This window comes from Symphodus melops, assembly GCF_947650265.1.
Source record: "Symphodus melops genome assembly, chromosome: 10".
Lineage (NCBI taxonomy): Eukaryota > Metazoa > Chordata > Actinopteri > Labriformes > Labridae > Symphodus > Symphodus melops.
This window is the reverse complement of record NC_136700.1, coordinates 2,962,094-2,985,478: the sequence shown is the minus strand read 5'-3', so window position 1 is coordinate 2,985,478 and position 23,385 is coordinate 2,962,094. Positions and strand designations below refer to the sequence as shown.

The window sequence follows — 23,385 nt, the reverse complement described above, 5'->3', positions numbered from 1 at the left end:
TAATTACCTTTTTTAATTAGTGTTCTGCCAGATTTTTTCATTACAGGGAATACAGAGTGCTACCTTTTAGACCTGCTTTGCTTAAAAATCCCCTCTGAGCTCTCATTTACAAAAGCCCTTAAGAAGTAATATGGTTCTCATTAGGATGACACCGCTAAACTCAGGTGTTCAAGTCTCTGTTTCTCTCTCTGAAGTCGTCCACTCGGAGCAGACGCACCTCGCCCCCCAGTGAAACCACGGCGTGAAGAAAGGAAGAACTTTCCGGACACTTTTCACGGCCTTGTATGTTTCCACGTTGCTACATTTACAGGGGAGGGTTTTTAGTTGTCCTTGGCTACTTAAATTGAACATGGAGGATAAATGGGGTCTCCGGATGATTACAAGCAAACCACAGTAAGGTGCGCAGGGGTGAGAGTGACAGTTCCTCAAACGTGTTTGTGTGATAACACAGCGATCGTCTGAGCGAGAGGGCAAAAGGAAAGAAAAAGAACATCCAGTCTAAGAGAAGATTTCAAAGGCTTCTTCTTTAAGTGAGCAATTTATATCAAGCAGGGGAGAGAGAGTCGAAAGAGAGGAAATGATTGAGCAGTGAGAGGGTGACACGAGGTTCTTCTTGAAGAGATTTCAGTCAAAGATTTTTTTTAATGCTTTGACTGAAAATGTGGAGTTACTGTGAAGGTCATTACAGGAGCCCTGCTGTGTTCAGGGCTGCATTCAGAAGTGTCTGGAAGCTTTGTGGAAATGTGGCACGGAGGGGACTCGCAGAAAAAACTCTCCCAGTCCCAGAGCCTGCATATACATCCATTTTGATCTGAAAAGGCTCGCTCCGAACAAGTGGAACATAAACCAGGAAATTTCAAGAGCAAACACATTTGTCTTTGTTAGCGTGCTTCAGATGCCTGACACGGACATAAAGTAGAGTCGAGCTCTTTACCTCACTGCTGCACTGCAGGAATGTTTTTACAGCCTCACACTTCACCTCATCCAGCCGGAACATTAGAAATGTGAAAATAAGCATTAGTCTTAGGATATGAATGGGACAGGATAAATAGGCCACATTTACATTAAAAACGAAACTTTAAAAGTTGGGCTTATTACGTCCCCTCTAACTTTTCACACCAGGCTGCATGGAGAAACACTAAGTTCAAATTGGTCTCCAAGCTGAGGGGGGGGGTTTAACGTGCTGTGTCTTTAGCAACACAAAGCCACATTGCCTCAACTGAGGGACGACACCCAGAGGTCCAGTTTGTGACTCCATGAAGAGAGCTTTTAGAACAATATTCAAAAAGAAGTTTTCGATTTTCTATCGGTTAAACTTTGTGGATCTCCCCGAGGCTCCTCTTCATTCTTCACTAAAAGGCAGAAAAATGAAATGAAAACTTAGGCTGCATTAATTGCCCCCTCCTTGCCTCCGTCCTTGCCCTCGAAACCTTCTCACATAAATTTGGCCGGAGCGGTAACCACAGTGTGAGCTCGGCTGCACACCAACTTTCACTCTGACTCACCTTCAACTTTATGCATGGCACCGAGCTTGCTGTAACTCATCATAACACCCCACCAGTGCTTGCTTTTGTTTGGGCCTGATCATGATGCCTCTCGGAGCTCAAGCTGTGACTTACTGTCTTGTGAATATTTTAAAAGAAAACCAGTGTCGGTTGGTGCAGCTCGACGCAGGGAGAGCTGAACATTGCTGAGCACACTGACGCACACTGCCATGGCAATGGGCACAGCTTTTTGTTGTTCAGGAGGGAACGGAGCACAGACGTAGCTTTGTGTACTGTATGTCTGCTATGTGCGTGTCAGAGGAGATATGTGCAGTCCTGTTGAGGGTCATATTTATGTTTGCACACAAGGACACTGAATGCAGCAAACAGGGCAGAGCAGCTGTTGTTATGAGAGTCGTCTGCTGTGGCGCTCACACAGCCTTCATCAGCCAGCTTCCCATCTCTTGTCCCTCTCTGTTTCATATGCCAGTCTCTCACAACTCTGGCCTCATTCCCTCTGTCTCCATTATTTTTCTCTTTCTCTTACCCCCCCCCCCCCCATGTTTTTCCTTTTTCTCCTTCCTGTCCTCCCGCTCTGTCGCTGTGAGCCTCTGATTGTCTGTCTGCCTGCTTTCTTCTCTCTCCCTCTTCTCGCTACTCCACTTTTTCAATCTGTTTTCTCTTTTTTTTCTCCTCTCTCTCTCTCTCTCTCTCTCTCTCCCTCTCTCTCTCTCTCCTCTTTCCCTTTCTTTCCCCTGCAGCCTCAATGTTTCTCTGTGTGAATAGCTCGGATGCTTTTGTAGCAGGTTTCCATAGCGATGGGCCATTTGAACAAGTCGTCATTCACGTCAGTCGGCCTGTTAGCTGGAGAGGGGCCACGTTATCTCCCCCCGACACACAGGCAGACCTGTACCACTCAATCACAACAACTGTTAGCCTGCGAGCAGCAAGCCGCCACGCATCTTCCAACCGCAGCTTAATTACCAACACGTCTCGCCTGTGTCGGTCTCCCTCCACTCACTGAGATCCTGTTGCATCCCATCTTAACTTGCTTTGGAAACATTAGTGAAGTTTATTTTGAGATGGAATTTAACAGCAGTACATAATAAACAGGAAGCCTCTTTAAGTCACAGTTATTAGACACGCCCTGTCCTCCACACAAGGATAACAAAGCCTTCTTTGTCAGCTGGAATCATCAAATCCTGCCTAAAGGTTTTAATGATTGTTATTCTTATTCACGCGTTATGAAACACAGCACACACACACACACACACACACACACACACACACACACACACACACACACACACACACACACACACACACACACACACACACAGCCTTTGAGATAGAAGTCAAACATGTGACACCTCTGATTGTCTTATGTCGAGTCATATTTCACTTTCAGGTTTACCAAATGACTTTGAATGTTTTCTCCGACTGGAATCGTCGACAGTGATGGTCGTAATTTTATTTTAAATTTGTAGTAAAGTAACAACTACAAGTGTGGAGACAGAAGGGGAGGGCTGGGATAAGAAAGTCTCAATTAAATAATAAAAAACAAACAGTGTTTGTCCCCGGAGGGACTTTCAAAGACTGCTCTGAAAGTCACACAGAAAACTTTTAATGAAAAACCTCGAACAAATGAATGATTGTCAAACATTTGTTTTTATTCTTTTTTTCCACTTTTCACATTTTCACTGAGGTTTGTAAAATAAATGTGAGTTCTGTATATTACTGGAGGTCAGTGCAGTATTTATCACAATGGACTCCAGTATTTCTTTAACTCTAAAGAAAACTCAGCTTTTAAATAAGTTACCGATAAGGCAGCAGGCTCATTTAATAGCAAACCTCTGGAGTTAACCGGGGTCACATGAACTTATTGCGTCTACTTTGGATCCTTTGATGAAGCTTTAACCATCTTTCTCACCCTGAGGCGTGAAATCAAATGTAGGACATGCTTGCTTGAGTTGTATTCCCATTTTTTTTGCACCTTGGAACGACTCCACGGAGTCTCATTAACACAGGCACGTTCAATCAAGCGCAGGTTAAGCGGAAACGGATTACAAATAAGCTTAGCGCGTGAACCTGGTCTGGTACTCGCCGTGTCATGGTCGTGCTGTTGTGTGTCCTGGTGGGCGTTGGGTTTGAGCTGACGGTGTTTTTCCGCTCCTCTCTGGCGGTTCAGGGAAGAGGGAAGTACAGATTTCCCTCCTCACGTCCCGTCTGTGATTGGACGTTACGAGACACACAAAAGGGACTGAAGCACATGCTGTAACCAGGGACGATGATACTGGATTCATTGAAGCATTTAATCAGAATTGTCTTTGAATTATTAAAAATTAGATTTAAGTCATTCTTTTAAATAAATGTGATTGTCTTTCAATTTCAATTATCTGACAAATTGCTAAATCTTCTTTTCCCCTGCACTTCTCGTCTTCAGCTACTGATAGTCGAATAAGAGATGCAATCTGAAGTTTTACACTTTCACACTCACTTTAACTTCTGAACCACAAATTTAAGGAGCGAGACAATGGCGGGTGGCTTCCCCCCTTTAAACAGGAAGGACCCCCCACACAGCCGATGTGTAACTGTACTGGTTGTTGTCTCTTGGAGGGGGAGGGGCCCTGCCTGGAATCCACTGTTTGGTGGGAGGGTTTGTGTCCTCTGCCGTGGGTTTGGTACAGTGACTCACCGGGCAGTTCAGAGTAATCCTCCGCTTCTTCAAATGGTGAATACAAAAAGGCCATTTCAACAGAGCGGGGAGCTCATTTGCATTGCAGCGAGGGGTTGCCCTTTTGATTCAGAGTCTGATAACATGGCTTCTTTTTTTTTATGATTCTGTTTTTACTGTCTGCCCTTTTGGCTGTGGGAGGTGATGGAGGTGTTTGGCCAGAAGGAAAATGTCCTCCCCTCCCTCATCTGTAATCTGCTGTTAGTGATGTGTTTTGTGTAGTGACGGCTCACACAGGCTGTGAAATCTCACGTCCCTGTGTTTATGGATATTGACGGACGGTTTAAGGGTAATAAGTATTTTAAGACCGTTATTGACCTCCATTACTGAGGGGAGGACGTATCTAAGGCTGCCTGTAGTGGACAAAAATATGAACATTTGAAATATGAAGAAGTCTAACTATGTATGCTGTAGTCTGTAATCTAACAGTGTGTAAACAGCGATACATATTTCCACTTGTTTGTCCTTTTAGACAAATTCATTTGTCCCCGCTCTTGTTGTTGAGTCTCTCAAGTTCTAACAATGAATTCATTGACTCGCAGTCAAAAACGATTTGATCCTTCACTTCACTCATTGTCCGAGCAAAGCTCTTTAAACAAAGCAGCCTCTTAACAGAGACGTTTGGCTGGGTGATGTAATGGAAACCAGTTTAAAAAACCAATCAAAACGTTGAAGGATGTTATGGGAATTCATCCACAGTTTTGAACAGTCAACAGAATATGTATAAGGATGAATCAATAATAAATAACCATATATCATTCTGTTCATGTAACTGTGTCTTATCCTTATCTGATTCTTCTTTATCATTAACTCATTATAATATGCCTCTTTATCTCTCTGAGTGATTCCTGTCGTCCTCTGACACTTCCTGACCGGGTTATCTCGCTCACATTAAGATCATGATCTGAAAAGCCGAGCGCTCACACAACAATCCCCAGCATCATGTACAGATCTTTGTGTGTTTCATTGATTCTGTAAAAGTGCTGCTTTCGCCTCCAAAGTGAACCGAGTTCAAAGCCGTGTTGGGGAAAGTACCAGCGTGATCCCCGTGGTGGGAAACGGCTAATCCTCCTTACAGCAACAGCATGTCACAATTGGCTTTGAATCGACGCTCCTTAAGTGACGTCTCTGAAGTCTTCAACGTGGAGACCAGCGCACACAGCCCATCCATGTCCATGTTCTTTTAGCATCACTTCCATTTTTATTAAACTGTCAATTGTAAAAAAAAACAAAAAAAAAAAACTGTTTCCATCTTAACGCTCCTGGCGAAGCTTGAGTCGATTCACGCCTCGAACATCTGCATATATATTGTGGTTATTTTATTTTATGTTATGGGCCACTAAAGATTGTGTGTGTGTGGTTTTAAAACGATATAAGAGGGAGAGTTCAGTCGTTACAGAAGCAACAAACACGAGGCCCAATAAACCGGCGCTTGCTATACTGTGACATAAAAGCTATAATAGGAGCTATCAAAGAGGCTGAATGGCTCCCATCCACGAATTAACACAACACAGTAATTGCAGTGAACCCTGGTTCCTCTTCCACATAAACTGGTTTAATTGCATGCAATAAGAAATGGAAATCAATGTTGACTTTATGACGGTATAAATAGTACGTATGGATCATGCTCCCTGTGTGTGAGGTGTTCTCACCGCTGCCGATCTTGTTTAAGTCTTAAGTCACTACAGGGAAGGATTAGCTGGATTAACGATGCTCGGCATTTCTCTGCAGTCACATGGACACTAAGCATTCTGGGAACCCACGTGTCTTGACCGCTGCCTTGGTCTGGAGCTGCTTTTCTAGGAGTTACACCGACAGGATGGCTTCACCTGTGCCAAAATTAAACCGAGTTGCCACGGCTCAGCGCCGCCTACGCGACGTTTATAGACCAGCCGACCGTGGTTTTGTGTTTGTCTGTGCGCCACGCCGACATTTGATCAAGAAAGAGAGTGCAGCAGAGCACGTTTTTCTGACCTGTTCATTAGGCTGTCTGCACACAGAGAGGAAATCAGTGTAAAGTTTGTTTGGACTGTTTGAACTGATCTCTGATTATATCAGAGCATCGTCACATTTATTTATATCCACTTTCCCACTGTCTTCGCCGTGTGTGTCCTGAGATCACACACTGCTGATTTTGCTGCCCTGTGTGGCTGACCTGAGACCACACACACACACACACACACACACACACTCACATGCTTACACAGACACACACACAAACACCCACAGAGATTGGATTAGCTTGCTTGGATCTCGCCCAGATGCTGTGTGGTAGGTCATGTAATAACTGACCCGTACCTGTGCTAGTCGGGTTTCTCTGAAACCTCATTTGGAAAAAAAAAAAGAAAAAGAAAATGGCCTGAAAGTTTGTGCCAGTCTAACTTTCTTCTTTCTATTATTCCTGCTGGTGTCTGCATACAATCAATATTGTTGGAGATATCAGCCTCCACTTCCTCACTTTGAGTACATTTACAACAGACCATTTCCTCCTTTTCAAAGCAGCTTCCACACACTCCAAAAAATTTTCACTTATCTATCACAGTAAATGTAAAACCTTCATTTGGTTTTTTGCTCGAGACTTTCTGATTTATCGTTTGCAAATTTGCACCTTAGTTCAGCATTTTCATTAAATACTTTCATTCACACCTTAATCACTCAGAGGACAGAAATGAAAGCCACCAGGAAATTATGCTGCAAGTAATTGAACCTCACTCTCACAGGTTTATATTTTTAATTATAACCAAAGACATGTGGTACACTGAGAAGGTTGGATGGCTTATAATAAAAAAGAAATGACTGTATATACCGAATAAAGTCATCAAAAAGATGGACGCTGTAATGTAAACTAGATGGAGACAGCTTATGAGCTGTTACTTAAAATAACATCACTCTCCTGCTTTAAGCTTCAACGAGTAATATTTTCCACTTGAGATGAAGACAGCCTTACCTCTAATGTGTGTGTGTGTGTGTGTGTGTGTGTTTCTCATTAGAGAGCCAGACCCATGAGGTATGTTTATCTGTTACGAGGATTAAAGGGAGGACTTGTTTGTGTGTGCGTGCGATGTTCCGTGCGTTATTTCCCAACGAGCGCTGTCGTGTCGCAGCACGTTTTATGTGAAACTCTGCTCGGCGCACAGAGCAGCCTAATAAAACACGTTTGTGTGCTGGAGGCAGACTGGAAGAGCAGCGACAGACGACGTGTGTTTGCGGCGAAGAGTGGGAATGAGCTAAATGATCCTCAGCCCACGCAGCTTTTGACAAGTCTGCGATGGCGGGCGCGTCTCTCCTGCATTCACGCCGCCTCATGCCATTCTTCATTCTATTACAGTCGGTGTTGATTTGAGAATAATACGTCAGGCCGGGATATAAGCCAATCAGCATATGTTCCCTGCTGCTGCCTTTGTCTTTTTACTATATCTCCCTGAGCTTTCCTCTGTCCCACTGCCTCTCCCTCTTCCTGACTTCCACTCCCTCTCTCCCTCTTTTGTCTCCAAGCCTCCACATTGCAGCAGGTGTTCACACTTACATATTACATGTCACAGTGGGCCAGTGGTGACCGATATAGAAGCATGTGTTAGGTGTGGAGGCTTGTGTTCATTTTGTGTGTCGGTGCTACGTTTGGGACTAAAGTCTGACTGAAAACAGTGATAGTAATCAAAACCCACAGATAGTGTCTTCCAGTTAAGGCTTCTTGTCATCCTGTGTTTCTGTAAAAGAGTCAGGGATATGTAGATGTATACTTTTTAATCTCAGGTTTACATACTCTTTCTCTTTCACTCACCACATCTTCAATGACGCATCATGTTCAGTAAAATGTGATTACAGATCTGAAACTCTTCCCATCATATAAACACTGATCTCAACGATCACACATTGTGTGTGTGTGTGTGTGTGTGTGTGTGTGTGTGTGTGTGTGTGTGTGTGTGTGTGTGTGTGTGTGTGTGTGTGTGTGTGTGTGTGTGTGTGTGTGTGTGTGTGTGTGTGTGTGTGTGTGTGTGTGTGTGTGTGTGTGTGTGTGTGTGTGTGTGTGTGTGTGTGTGTGTGTGTGTGTGTGTGTGTGTGTGTGTGTGTGTGTGTGCTGAGTCATAAAGTCATTAGTCTTTTTTTTTTTTTTTTTTTACATTTTTAACCTCCTGTTTCTTTCTTGAGAATCAATGATAGTGTTTTTATTTACTCATTTAGTTCCTGGGTTGCAGACTGGGGGAGTCGTGTTGTTGCTGTTGGATTCATTAGGATGTATAAAAAAAAAGCACGTTGTGATGCCTCTTTGTGTGAAACTGTGCTATTCAAATCAAGATTGATTGATTGATTGATAAGATGTGTTTATCTTGGTGCCAGTTTGCAACAGGATCCTCATTGTTATCAGCAGTTTGTGCTCTCGACATAAACCAAACAAGAAGGCAGCTTGAGTCCTCCATCCTCAGGCGCTCTGGATCTTTCTGCACTTCTCGTCTCTTCACTGTTGAACTTTAAAATGAAGTCACTGTTGGCACAAAGTTCTTCCCTGAGCCTCTGTTACATGTGGAGACATGACAAACTGCAGCAGCACATTACTGTCAAAGTTATTTTAATGTGACCTTTAAAGAGGAGCTCACTTATGTTAGAGTAAAGAGACAAGCATGATGAAAAGTGCGATCCACTTTGAATTCATCCATTTTCAGTCTGAATGTAGCTCCTATCTCTTCTCATTTGTCTTGGTGTTGTTCCATTTCGCTGGCCTTTACTGACCGCTGGAACAAATCGCTCTGGGAGGATGTGAAAAATCGTGCTTATATGTCACTGCAGTTGTGCGCTCAGCTGGTCTTGAAAGACATTTTTGAGTCATGACTGTCCAAGACTATGAATTTGCTCAAGAAGAGAAGAAAACTCCAAAAGATATTCTTCACAAGAACAAAATGTGATCGTGTCTCGTCTCCCTACGATGGTGTGAGTTGAAAGCCGTCGCTGTCACCGCTGACTTCCCGAGGATGGTCATCCCCTCTGGTTCAGGTGAGACGGGGTTCACAGACGAGACAAATCTCACCTTCTGTTCAGCCGTTTCTCCTCCAGGCGTCATGTGCCGGTGCCTTTGCTCCTTGTGGTGCTCTCTACTGCCCCCTATGGCCACCTTTTTTAATGCAAGCTCTGTCCCTGAGCAGCTTTCTCCTTTTAAAGCTGAACAAGTATGTGAGTGCAGATTTAAGGCAAGAGCGTAAACCCTTTCAGCACCGTCTGTTTCTAAAGAATTAAATCCACATTTGGACTTGAACACTTCAGTGGAGTCAGAGTGGTGTTGACAAGACCCCAAAGCTTGTTTCTCCACCGCCCCAGAGTCTAGTTGTGATCAGCTTGTCACTGCCTCCCTTGTCTCGCTCCCTAATGTGCTTTTCGGCGTCCCTCATTTCCTCCCCACCACTCTGCCTCTCATACACCCCGAGCCAATCTCACAAAGGAATGAGAGGGAGGAACGAGAGGGAGGAGAGCAAACACGCCTGTGGTGCTGTGGAGAGGGAGGAGTGGAGCAGGACAAAGACGTGGAGATGGAGTAAGGAGGGGGAGACGAGGTTAAAACTGAGGCTGTCGTGCCTTTAGGACCACATAAACACAGGCCAAGAACAGTGTGTGTGTGTTTGTGTGTGTGTGTGTGTGTGTGCTTGCCTACGTGGATGAACATGTGGCTGTATGGCTTAATGCATGTTTCAGTGTGTGTTTGATGATTGTATGATGTGTTTGCATGAGTGCCAGTGTGTGTGTGTGTGTGTGTGTGTGTGTGTGTGTGGAGCTGTATTGAGTTCTGTGTGTGCGTGCAGACTCAGCTCTGGCTAGCTCTGCGGCTCATCACACACTACAGCCAACTGCTGATTACACAGCACTTGTTTTGTCCTCACTGGTTTCTGTTCTGCGCCTATTATCAGCCCGGGAGCCTGCCTAGAATTAGACAGAGAGCTTTGTCTAACACTGAGTTACTCAAGTCTCCCTCCTCAGCTGTTTTGTGCTCGGCTCTCTCCGCTGCAGAGGACACCTCTGCTTTCATGTAGTCAAGGCGGAGGCCTCAGCAAACAGTCGGGCGTTTGAGTCCTCCCTCATTCCCTTGATCTCTCTCTTGGGCTGAAGCCTGTTTACTCAGCCTCATGACATTATGACAATCAAGAGGAGATCAGTTCCGTTCCACTTCCTGTCTGGAGGCTCCCCGGTGTGCGTTTTGGAATTGTTTGTCTTTCAGAGCGACATCGCCTCACCGATTCATTAGGGTGTCTTATTCTGTGACATCCCCGAGCATCAGGCCGTGACTTATTGTCTCCATAGGAGCTGATGAGATTGACTGATGCTAACATCACAGTGTCATTTGAAACCAATTGTGTGGAAGCTGATTACACAAGAGCTTTGGACGTTTAACATCTATTTTCCATAATGAGTGTGCGCTGTGAAGTTATTTAGAGTGAAGGACAGGCAGGCTGGGTGTTCCCGCTTCCTGCTTGTTGAAGGAGGAACTGCAGGGTTTAGGAAATGATGACAGGAGGGACAACGGGCTCCCCGGTGGGGGGTTAGCAGTTTTATCTCATGTTCAGATGGTTCAGAGGTAAACACAAATGGAAAGCTCTTGTCGGAAACCTAAGGAATATATTTGAACTAACCGGACACATTTTCATCTTGATGTTGTGTGTCTTTGTGTCTATCACAGACAGCTGATTGGATCAGGGAACATCGGTGTTTACCTTGTAAGATAAACGACCCATCAGTCATGAAAAGATCTGGGTCCCTGTAGACCTGGACGAGCTGAGCTCTGCCCTCGACAAGAATGTCCGTGTTTGTGAAGCACGGCAGACTGTTTCTTCCTTTCTCTCCGAGCAGCCTCTCGTTCACTCAGTGGGGCACCAGAGTAAAAAATAAGTTGTGCACAAATCCAATTAAACCCCCACTTGTTCAACCATCAACCTATCCAAACATTCCTGAGGTGCATTCAATGTGTCTCCTTTCTGAGTCTCTCTCAGCACTGCAGAGTGGAGAGGCAGTAGCAGCCAAGCGTTGACAGGCACTTCTGATTTTTCTCCACCCCAGCTGCTACATGCAGTAAAGTTATCCGCTGGAGTACATGAGCTGAAACTGCTTTCTGTGCTTCAGACTTCACAGCATGCTCCTGTGCTTGTGTCAGCCGTATAATAAAGTTTAGGAGAAAACAAGCGTCTCAAGTCCATCAGCCTCAAAACTTCTCCGCTTGGTCTTACTAATCCCCATTTCTCTCTCCTTCTGTCTTTGCCTCTCTGCAGGCTCTAGCAGCGAATGCAGGCACAGGCTTTGCCGTGGCCGAGCCACAGGTGGCGATGTTCTGCGGAAAACTCAACATGCACGTCAACATTCAGACCGGCCGCTGGGAGCCTGACCCATCCGGCACCAAGAGCTGCGTGGGAACCAAAGAGGGCGTGCTGCAGTACTGCCAGGAGGTGAGAAACATGGCCGCTCTTCTTCCTGCGTCTCTCATGTGTTAGAATGAAAACACCAAAGCCAGTTATACAGGGAAGAGACCATTCTTACATTCAGACGGAAGCAGGCTGATAGCTGATAGCTGATAGCTGGCCTGATGTGTTTGCAGTTTTTGTGCCAAGCTGAGCTCACCGTCATTACTTCTGAATTTGGCTCATCGATATGACAGTTGTTTTAAACTGTCTGATCTTCGTTTGGAGGAGAAAGCAGATAATTAAATTTCCCTCATCTTTCTCCAAGACCTAGTCCACTCTTTAATAAATATAACCACATTAGAGCTCAGCCTCGGCGCACCTCGTTCTGCTTCCCTGTGTAATTCTATCACCTGAGTGAAGATGATATCTGGCTTGTTGAGGTAATATTAGTTCGACTTAGTGGCTTTACGGTGCATGAAACAGAGATGAAAATATGCTACAAGACTGAAACGGTCTGTTCTCTGCAGAATCTCACAGCAACGAATGGAATATAAAGAAGGAATAAAGTAGTAAAGATGTGGACATTGGTTGGGTGAATAACATTTAAAGGTGACAGTAGGTTGTGTGGAGGAGAAATGGCTGATGAAGTGTCAGCTCCCTGTATTCATGGAGGCTGCTGATCTGTCTTATTTACCAGGTCGTGGGTGGCATTTGAACGAGCGGACCCAGTGACTGACATTTTCTCTATCTCTGTTTATCAATAAAGCATGTGTTTCTCTGTGGCGTAGACATCCTGGCTCTTGTTTGCTTGTGTCTCTCACTGTGTTCCCTCCCTCCTATCCCACAAGGCTGCTGGTGTCACTGTCATGGTTTATAATGCAGCTGCCCAAGGAAAGAAGCAGGGCTGTATATATCCAGGCAGCTTTCCACACAAGCTTCAGTTGCATTTATTGATGACATTTTGATGGCATTTGGGAAAGTGTAAATTGCATGGTCTTTCATGGCTGAGCAGATGGCATCCAGAGAGTATAAAACATGGATTAAAGGACGCCATTGAAGCTCCACTTATCGCATCTTCTCTCTCCCCTCTCTCTCTCTCTCTCACACACACACACACACACACACACACACAAATACACATCTATCTTTATTTGATATGCACTCTCTGCTTCTTTCTCCAACAGATGTACCCTGAGCTTCAAATCACCAATGTCGTAGAAGCCAACCAGCCAATTCGAATTGAGAACTGGTGCAAGAAGGAGAAGAAGGTGTGCAAAGGGCACGCCCATATCGTGGTGCCTTACAAATGCTTAGGTAAGAGAAGGTTTGGACGAGCACTTAAAGAGCTGTGAATGGCCCTTCATATTCTCCCCCCCCCCCCCCCCCCCCCCCGTCTTCTACGGTATTTCCTCATACAACATGGAGAAATGAGAGAATAGGATACATCTCAGCCCGAGGCAGCGGTGACACAGAGCAATATTGGAGTCAGTTGACTAATCTTGGCCTTGAGCTGCAGATTGAGCAGATCCCGCCTGGATGAGAGCTAATGTCTCTCAGAACGGATGGCTAAGGGGGGAATGCTTATTATTGCAGGGGAGGCCTGTTGAGCCATAAAACACAATCTTATATCCCCCTTCAGACAGTGGCCATAAACTCGCACAGACACACAGGGTCAGCAAGAGGGAGGTCTGTGAGGAGACCTGTGCTTTATTACTCCCCATTTCTCCATTCGCCCGCGCCGTCGTACACACACACCTCTCTCTCTCTCTCTCTCTCTCCTCTGTTTCCTGCAGCATCACTGTAATTAGCCGTGGCAACAAGGCCACATCCTAGTTTATGAAATGTCAGATAGCGCCTCAGACTTTGCAGTCCACACGTCTTTGTGCTCCTTCACTTACTAAAGCACGGCACTCGCTCGCTCCCTTTCAGGACTGCAATAACACAGAAGTAGAGTTCTGAAACAAGGCTTCTTTCTGTACTTGTAAAGCTTTGACAGGAAGGGGAAAAAACATCTTTCTCCATGCTGCAAACACTTCCCGGCACCCTTCCTGTGTTTGAAATCCTCTGGCTGATTGAGTTGTGCCTCTTTCCATGATGAAAAAGCTATTAGCAGAGCCACTGGACTGTGAAATGGGCTACAATTCAAGAGCATTTTTTGGCAAATGCAGAGGGGGGAGGCTTGTGGGAAATTCATGGGACAGCAAACAGCACAACTGGAGTGGCCGCTTGATGGCTGAGGCAGGAATACAGATGAGGGAGGTTCACATGCAGAATCAGTCTCCTAAATCCTCCATTTAGCTCTCATTATACACCCTGAAGCTGATTTCCTCAGACGACCTGCCACACCTGATAGCTTCTCTTCTCCACTGTGGCCGACTGTTGCATCCATCAACAAGCCAAGGCCTCTCATTATGATTCAGCATCTGTGCCGTTTAATTAAAACAAACCCATTACTTCCTCTGGAATCATTGAATAGCTTCATTGCTTGTTTGTGCACATTTTTTTTTGTTGTCATCCTTGCTAAAGGTCTGCACTCTCAGGCCCCCCCGTCACATTACTAAGGCCTCTGCTCTGTTCTCAATGAATGAGGAGACAGATGGAGCAGAGGAGATAAACATAAGGTGTTGGCGAGAAGGAGACTATTGAGAGGGGTTCTGCTTCATTACGTAATGGAGCATGTTAGAGGCGTAATTGGAGGGCTCTGATCATATGCTGCAAGCCATGGCATGACTCTGCCAGCTCACCGTGCCGCTCCTCTACAGCACATTGTCAGGCCGCTCTATCACATCAAAGTGCGATGAAGAGTGCTTCTGAATTATTCATATTTGTGATGTTCAAAAAGTGATCTTGAGAAATGGACATCAGAGGTTCGGCCTAATATTCATCAGTGTACATTAATTATAGTAGAATCAAACAGAAATGAAAGAGACCAAAGGGAGGTGGGCTATAGCTGGGAGGATATGATTAAAAGAGCCAGACTAGCACACATGTCAAGTTAATAGGTTTATATGAATAATGCAAGGGCAAAGGAAGGAGCTCGGTGTAAAAAGAGAGCCATGGCTTTTTGCTGTGTGCAAAGACTGAACCACTGAGCCCTCTGTGCTTCCTGCGTCCAAACAATGGCTCCGCTAATAAATGCTATCTTTGTTCCATGCCACACTAATCCCTGCAGCGTGATGTCTTTGTCAAACCGCTGGTTTATTTTACAAGTTCTTACCATTTATGTCTCAAAGGGCGAGAACTGTCAGTGGCAGATGTCGGGTGTTGGTTAGTGTGCCGGTCTGTGAGCAAAACACGCTGGGATGAGAGAGACCGCAGCACCATCCTCGTGGAAAAAAACCATGCAAGCGTTATCCTTCTGGGTACAACAGACCTGAGGCAATAATTCACAGAGCTAATTTACAGATAATTGTAAATTAGCTAAGGAATAATGTTTTTTTTGGTACTTCTATCTGAGTTAATGTTACTGCCATCCGCAGCCATAAACATTTATTTGTCACATTTATTGCAGCCATATGAAGGCTGAATCTTCTCATGTTTACCTTTGATGCACTCATCTCTTGTTTCACTTTGTTTGGGTGATTATTCACTTTTACCGACGTGATTCATTCTTTGCCTTTCCTGTTGACTCAGCCTTTTGATTGGACTATGGGCAGGGCGCCCGATGACAAGCCCTGATATCATCGGAGCTGCCAAGTCTCGTGATTGTGAAAGATTCAGACTCAGACTTGTTTCAGAGCGTCACACCTCTGCGCTCCTTTTTACCTTTTGGAAAAAACAGTGACGTGAATCCGCTATGTTTTAATTCTATTCAAGTTTGTTGAGTGGATTTAACGAATGTGAAAGGCAGCTGAAGGCTCGGCAGAGAGGCGCCGCGTTGGAAGACGCGTGCTGCCGATGATAAAGTTGTTTTTATGAACTGGAAGTTGAACTCTGGAGTTTGAATGCAAATGTGACCTCTATTATGCATCATTAGCCTCCAGCCGCCTCCTGCTTGAAGCGTCTCCCCCTTTTGTTATCCTTTCATTGGATTGGATTTCTTCACCCTGAGAGGTAAAAGGCATGACGCAGACTTGGACTTCAATCAATCAATCAATCTTTATTTATATAGCGTCAATTCATAACAGGCGTTATCTCGAGACACTTTACAAGAGCAGGTAAAGGACCTTACTGTTTGTCTGTTAACATTAACAAAAGAGCAGGTAACAAGACCATGCTCATCGTTATGTTTACAAAAAGCAGGTAAAGGACCTTACTTATGGCTATATTACAAGAGCCCAGCTTAATCCGTCATAGCGTGGCAAGAAAAAACTTCCCTTTAACAGGCAGAAATCTTCAGCAGACCCGGGCACTTGATGAGATACAACTCTGTCCAGGTAACAAACAGTTCAAACAGCATTCAATACTTGAATAACAGCTACGTAAAACACAGTACTGCCTTGATATGCTTATTAATATAGCTCCTAGTTAAGTGGTGTCATATATTACGCACAGACTCTTTAAGCTCACTGAACATGTTACCTGCATGTCCTGGTCTCCTAAAGATGACTCTAAATTTAATTACTGCACACTTCCTTTGGAACATCCCTGAAACAGAATAGCCGTCTGTGCTGTCAGTGAGCAAACTTGCTTTGCCACTTAATTGAATTTGCCACCTCTCAGTCCTGAAGGTATCACTGGTGCATTGGGTGTATTCTTACCTTCACACTCTTTCGAGCAGCCGGTCTGGATCTGGGGAGAGTTAGCAAGGGTGTCTGAAAGAATAAAGGTTAAAGGAAAAGGGGGGGGGGGATGAAAAGAGTTGGTAGAGAGGAGGTCACCTCGAAGGAGGAGTACACGCTTTATACAATGTGCACAACTACACACGTACAGAAAGACACAGGAGTGCACAGCTGCTCTCCAAACACCACCATCCATCACCCACTGCAGTACGCCACCTCACAACCAAGTACGAGAGCCGGACTACGACACAGAGAGGTGAAATAAAGAGAGAGAGGGCGAGCGTGCGAGGGAGTCAGTTAGCATCCAGTGTGCGGGATATGGAGCAGAGCGGTCTCACTTCGTCTGATATCCACTGCATGTAAAGAGAAGGAGACGAACGAGGGCATCAGTGGTCAAAGACTTAACATTAGCATGTCTTTGAATTAATAAATTGGCACTACTTTGTGACAAAGAATGGCTTTTTATGTTTCCAATGACTTGATGTAAAGAGATAATATCACGCTAATCAATGAAAACATCAGAGGTTAAAGTTCTTATGCTTTTTTTTTTTCACATTTCTGTTTTTGGGGTTTAGTGTCTTGCTCAAGGACAGATCGACTACAAGCAGTATTAATTAACGTGTAAAGTCTCTTAATTGGCTGGGGAAGATTCCTGTCAACATCCCCTCGCACTCAACATGACATTTAGAAACCTCATTTTTTAAATTCTAAACCCAAATGTGATCATTTTGAAGCCTTTCACAGCTCGTGTTGTTGCCGTTGGAGAAGTCTGAACCTGGGGACGTTTAGCGTCTCCTCGAGTTTACCTGTTTCAGAATCAATGACGAGATGGAAACTGTTATGGAAGTTAAGAACCTGCACACATGTACTGGGTTACCTCACAGCGGTGGTGTGCACAGGGCGCAGGAAGCAGGACCACGAGGGCCTGTGGGGGCCGTGGGGGTTGTGTTAGGGGCTGTTGCTGTGACTCCTGGGCGGAGAGGAGAAGCAGCTGCTGAGTCCTCTGCTATTTCCAGCTCTCTCCTCTTCCTCTCCTACCCTCTCATTTTCCAAAACACTGCTTTTTCACCCTCTTCCTGCCTGACTCACATGAAGCGCTCCTGCAGCTCAGCCTTAGACTGAGGTCGTGGCGAACCACTAAATGAGCACTTTTAGGACAGCTCCCAGCCCTCCTCCTGAAACCTCGAGACCCTCATTTGTGTTTTTCACTCCGCCCATGTCTCAGCCACTCTGATCTGGACTTTGCTCTAAACCTTGTGTTCATCTCTCCTCTGTCTCCGCCTGGCCTTCCATCTGTTTCTGACAGCAGTGTTTCTACCTGAGTGACTCGTCGCACCGCCAGCCTATCAGCAGTCGCTTGTCCTTTTGAATCTTTCTTCCGACCCCTGTGCCATATGCTTACACACACACACACACACACACACACACACACACACACACACACACGACTTTCAGCCTGAAACTATTCATAGGAATTCACGAGATGCTTTTCATGTCTTTTATTTCTGTCCGCGTGTTCTGTCAGCTCGCCCCATGAATAAAACATGTTGGAATTGAATTCATCAAGCAAATGACATCATTGACTCACAGGAAGAGTCTGGACTATGTTAAAAGAGTCACAGCATGAAACCTGATTTTCTGCTCTGCCATTTTGATTAAAGAGTTACTGTTTTGGCTTCAGAAAAGGGCTGAATCCCTCTCGGCTTCAGCTGCACAGGCAGCTGTTCAGGTGTCAAATGTTGTCTCTGTTTAACCACTGTAATGAAATGTAAAGGACCAGGCAGCTATGAATTATTGAATCATGTCTCTTTTTTTGTACTCACCTCATCTGCTATTCTTTTTTTAGTCCCAAAAAGTGATTTATTGTTTATAACCGTTGCAGTGAGCAGGAAGGGTGAATGATGTCTGTGGCAGATTCTTGGCGTGGCTAACAGGCACGCTGCTCTGTGTGATTTGCTGTTTCAGTGGGCGAGTTTGTGAGCGACGTGCTTCTGGTTCCAGAGAAGTGCAAGTTCTTCCACAAGGAGCGTATGGACATGTGCGTCAGCCATCAGCAGTGGCACGGCGTGGCCAAAGAGGTAAGAGGGAAATGAGTTCTTGGGAAACAGTGGGAGGCTCGGAGATAGCAGAGCAACAGAAGGGACGAGTTCAGTGGGGAGAGAAACTGCGTCAACTTAACTTTTAGAAATTAGACTTAACTCCCTGTCACACTGGTCAGACTTTTATTACTTTGCAATCCTTCCCCTTCATCCCTAATGTCTTCCCACCTGTCTCTGGGAGTCTCAGTGGGTCTGTGATCACAGGCTGACAGCAAGCCCTCACATTTCAGCTCCTAATCAGATTAGTGTTGAGGCTGTAATACAGCTAATCCCCCCCCTGGGTAGCTCCAGAGCCGGCCCTCGAGGGCCGCTCTGACCTCAACAGCACAGGCAGGCAGTCTGCCCTGGGTTTCTTCCTGCGTCATGCTTTCTGACTCCCTCTTCCCTGACACTTACTGCTAATGCCTCAAACCTGAGGAGCATCATCTGCAGCCAGAGATAGTCTGACATCCAGAGTCACAGAGTACCTGCAGATAACACATTTGTTACAACCACGCTGTAATAAATCTTATCAGTGGGAATATCGGGGAAAAGAAAAATGATTCCAAAACAACTTCGGCTTCCTCGCCGGCTGACACTGAGAAGTTGTTAAGCAGGGCGGCTAATCCTCGCTGAAGTTGCTCAGCAGTCATCAGTTACGCTGAAGTGTTACTTCGAGCGCCATGAAGCGCAGCATTGTTGGGGGGGGGAAAAATGTGCGCTGTGACTTTTTGAAACTGTGGCTCATTCATCATTGGAGTCAGGGAAGGAGTTTGTCTTTATCATGCAGGTGGATGTATCTGCTACTTCATCAAGTAACTGCGAGACACTATTTCTATCCTCGTCGATCATGAAATACAACCAGACGCCTTCTGTGAGGTCTTGAGCACATGCTTGTATCAGAAGAGGTTCTGAAAGTTATTTATATTTTAAATGCATAAATGGGCTAAATCAGGCATTGGATGACGAACAGGGATTTAATTTATCTTTGCATATTTTTTTTTTCTCGGCTTTTCTGAAAGTGCTCATTATATAAATGTGTTATTTCTCACATATTTAATTTTCTGCCGTCAGCTGGCAATAAAACACAAGTCTCTGTGGTGTTTCTTTACTTTATCTCTGTAAAGAAACTAACTTAACTACACAGGAGTCTTACCGAAATCACGTTATGTGTTGTCATTGCTTCGAGCTGCAGGAGGACATTGTTTACAATAAACCACACATTACAGTGTCCAGTGACAGCAGGACACCGAACTGTTAGATAATGGAAACATAATGTTGGGAACTGAAACTTTTTGTTGGTTTATTTGGTCTCAAATCCTTCAAAAGAAATCAAGAACAAAATGCCTCGATGTAGTGTGTCGGCAAGGTCATTCTGCAGGAAGTCAATATAACTCACAGCATGACGACAACACAACGCAAAATGTCACCTTGTCAGAACTGGAGTTGATTCCTTGCAGTAGTGAGAGCAGCTTCATCAATCTGCCTCGTTTCATTTTTTTCACACCGTTTCATTCACTTTTTTTTTTTCTCGCCCCCTCCTCAGGCTTGTTCCAAGAGCTCCATGGTGCTGCACAGCTACGGCATGCTGCTGCCCTGTGGCATCGACAAATTCCACGGCACCGAGTACGTGTGCTGCCCGTCCTCTCGCAGCGTGGAGTCGGCGCCTCCCTCCCTGCCGTCCCAGGAGGACGACGATAAAGAGGCGGAGATGGAGGATGAGGAGATTGATGAGGCCGACCTGGTGGAGGAGGAGGAGGCGGACAGGTGAGTGGCTGTGTGTGCGCTTGTGTTCATGATGGTGGCGTGTCTCTGAAATATTGTACGTGTAATATCCCCTGGTGAAGGACAGGCTTTACCGGCCATCTGGATGAATTCAAGTGTTGTGACATTGACCTATGGCAGCTGCTCGGCCTTGTTTGATAAATCACTCCTCTTCTTGGCTTCCACCCCTTCGCTCAATCACCTCCGCTTCCTTCTTTCCCCCCCCCCCCCCCTCAGTGAGACGCCAGCTGATGAGCAGCCCACACAAAAGGAGGAGCCAGTGGACTTAGTCGAAGATGAGGAAGAGGAGGAGGAGGAGGAGGAGGAGGACGAGTACCACTACGTGTATGAGGACGAGGAGATGGATAAGGAGGACGAGGAGGAGAAGAAAGAGAGCAACAAAATGTCAGAAAGTGACGATGAGGACAAGACTCTGCAGGAAGTGAAAGGTTTGTAAGGAGATGTTAAAATCATAAAGTTTCATCCCCTCTCTCTCTCTCTCTCTCTCTCTCTCTCTCTCTCTCTCTCTCTCTCTCATATCGGCACTTTGCCAAACACTTACATCCAATCATTCCTTTTTAATTATCAATAGAGAGTGATGCTTGACTCACAGCTGGACTGTTGTTAATAAAGTGTGTACATCAGCAGACACTGTGACGTACACTCAGAAGAGTAGACGGATGTTTCTGCTTCATTTGCAGCCATCAGAAACTCAATCCTGCTCAGGCTTTAAAAAAAGTGATTTTTCTTTGGTTTCATTATATTTGTAGATGTTTTTTGTATGGTAGTTTTTTTTGTGTGTGTTGATAATCTGAGACTGGAATGAAGTGCTGCCCCTAGTGGCCAGATGATCTAACCAGCTGTCCCCTGGCAGCGGTGTGCACCCCGGAGGCTGAGACCGGCCCCTGTCGTGCCTCTATGCCCCGCTGGCACTTCGACGTCAGCCAGAAGAAGTGTGTGCGCTTCATATATGGCGGCTGTGCCGGCAACCGCAACAATTTCGACTCAGAGGATTACTGCATGGCCGTGTGCAAGCGTCTGAGTAAGTCTCCCCTGAACAAGGCCGGTCTTTCTCTCTCTCTGTTTCTGCTGCACAATCTTTCTCTGAGGCGTAGAACACCTGATCTGTCATCCACCGCCGTCACTCATCAAATCAACACTTTTATTTACCACGTTTTACCACAGTCAGCTACGTTCACTCTTTATTTCCTGTTTGGTTCAAGGTCATATTCCATATTGGGTTTTATTGTCTGGACTTTCAAAATCTAAAGATCTTTAATTTACAATGAATGAAAATTAAATATTTATATTTAAGAAGATGATTAATTACATTTAAAATGTCACTTGTTGTAAATGACCATTCATAGCTACTGATGATAAACTGATTAGTACTCATAATGTTTTTAATCTTAGCACTCACTAGTTTGTTAGTACAAGTTTAGAAAAAAGACAATAACTAAAAAAAATTCACTTATGATTATTTTGTGTATGTCAAGGTTTTATTTGAATAAATAAAATCCCTTCATCAAATGTCATTGAAACAAATATTAATCTTGAGTTAAACCAACATGAAATGTTTATATTAAAGTACATCTTCACTTATTCTCTTATTCTTTTTTCAGAAACATTTCAGATTTGATTTAAACAGTACAGCCGAGCAGCTTTTAAAACATGACGACGTTAGGATTCTTTGTTTTAAAAAAAAAAAGTGTATTTTTACTCATAGTGATGCATTAAAGTCGTAGCATTTTACCCTTTTTAGATTCGTAATGCAGTACTTCATGACTTATTTAAAGAGGAAACAAACACAAAGTTAATTTTACCAGATGGAATAACACAGCTTCGTTTAGTGTTGAATTAAACACACGCCACTTCAGACTGTCTTTACTTTTCTTTGTCGTTGTTTTCTACCTTCTGTTTCTGTCTTCATGTCAACATCGTCTGTCTGCCTGTCTGCCTGTCTGCCTGTCTGTCTGTCTGTCTGTCTGTCTGTCTGTCTGTCTGTCTGTCTGTCTGTCTGTCTGTCTGTCTGTCTGTCTGTCTGTCTGTCTGTCTGTCTGCTCACAGAGCACTGCCACCACAACTTCCTTTTTTATCAGTTTCGTAGCCTGACCTCTCATAACCTACTGCACTTTTTTTCACTATTTAACAAAGGAAATGTATTTTTGGATGTGAAGCAGTAAAGAGAATGAACTTTGCGTATCTTCGATTTAACCCGTGCCTCTTAGTTTTGATGTTGAGGTGAAATGATGGCGTCTCTTCTTGTTTGTAACTCGGGAGTGTTATTGTTTCTGCGACTTACATGGGTGCAGGGAGTGAGTCCTGCGTGACTGTATAGCGAGGAACCCAGAACAGAGCCCTCTGGCCTCGCCCCACATGACCCAGCCTTAGAAGGCAGAGATATTTCCATTAGTGTTAGAGATGCGAGCTGTCAGCGGAAAGCCGACGGGAAGAATAAAGAAACTCAAAAGGAAAGAGTGTCACATTTATTTAAATTTATGGGAGTAACTCAGGGTGGAAAAAGGCCAACGATGAGAGGAGTGCTTCTGTGGTGATATTTGTCCAGCTTCAATCTGCACTCCACCTTCGACTCTCTCTCTCTCTCTCTCTCTCTCCCCTCCCTCTCTTTCTCTCCCTCCGTGTGTCCAGTTTTCTGTCTGTTTTTGTCTCTCTGCCTGACTGTGTCTGTCGGGGTCAGCTCTCTGTTTGTCTGCCTGGCTGTCAGTTCGCAGCCAAGCCTCCTCACCATGTGTTTGTGACTTTTTTTTTTTAGCCATGCCGCCCACTCCTCAGCCCACCGATGATGTGGATATCTACTTTGAGACTCCGGCTGATGACAAAGAGCACAGTCGCTTCCAGAGGGCAAAGGAGCAGCTGGAGATCAGGCACCGCAACCGCATGGAGAGGGTGAGTTTGAGTCCCAAAGAAAAAAGAAAAAACATCTAATATTTAATGGATCAGTGGCACAACGGGAACCAGATAGAATATGTTACTGACTTCATAAGTAAACACTAATGATGCACAGTGATAAAGGTGTAATGAACAAATAGGAGGCACGTGTGTTCGGGTGAGGTCAGCTGCTGTGGATCTGTCCCCCAACCTAGATAATAATTACACACTTAGTGACACACTTACATGAAGACACATTTGGCTGAATTGGGAACAGAAAATCTCCCCAGCTCACTCAGTCTGACTGAAAGATGTAATGACATGTTTATCATTAGAGAA

The 23,385-nt window shown here is 44.9% G+C and overlaps 1 protein-coding gene across 1 annotated transcript in view; it reads left to right on the top strand.

The window, feature by feature from the left end:
• aplp2 (amyloid beta (A4) precursor-like protein 2) overlaps window positions 1–23,385 on the top strand; it is a 50,880-nt gene that overhangs the window by 14,445 nt on the left and 13,050 nt on the right. Inside the window, exons 2-8 of the mRNA XM_079353745.1 lie at window positions 11,466–11,639; window positions 12,779–12,908; window positions 18,281–18,393; window positions 19,940–20,148; window positions 20,392–20,606; window positions 21,032–21,199; window positions 22,931–23,064. Coding sequence (XP_079209871.1) covers window positions 11,466–11,639; window positions 12,779–12,908; window positions 18,281–18,393; window positions 19,940–20,148; window positions 20,392–20,606; window positions 21,032–21,199; window positions 22,931–23,064 — 1,143 coding nt within the window. The remainder of the gene's footprint in view (window positions 1–11,465; window positions 11,640–12,778; window positions 12,909–18,280; window positions 18,394–19,939; window positions 20,149–20,391; window positions 20,607–21,031; window positions 21,200–22,930; window positions 23,065–23,385) is intronic.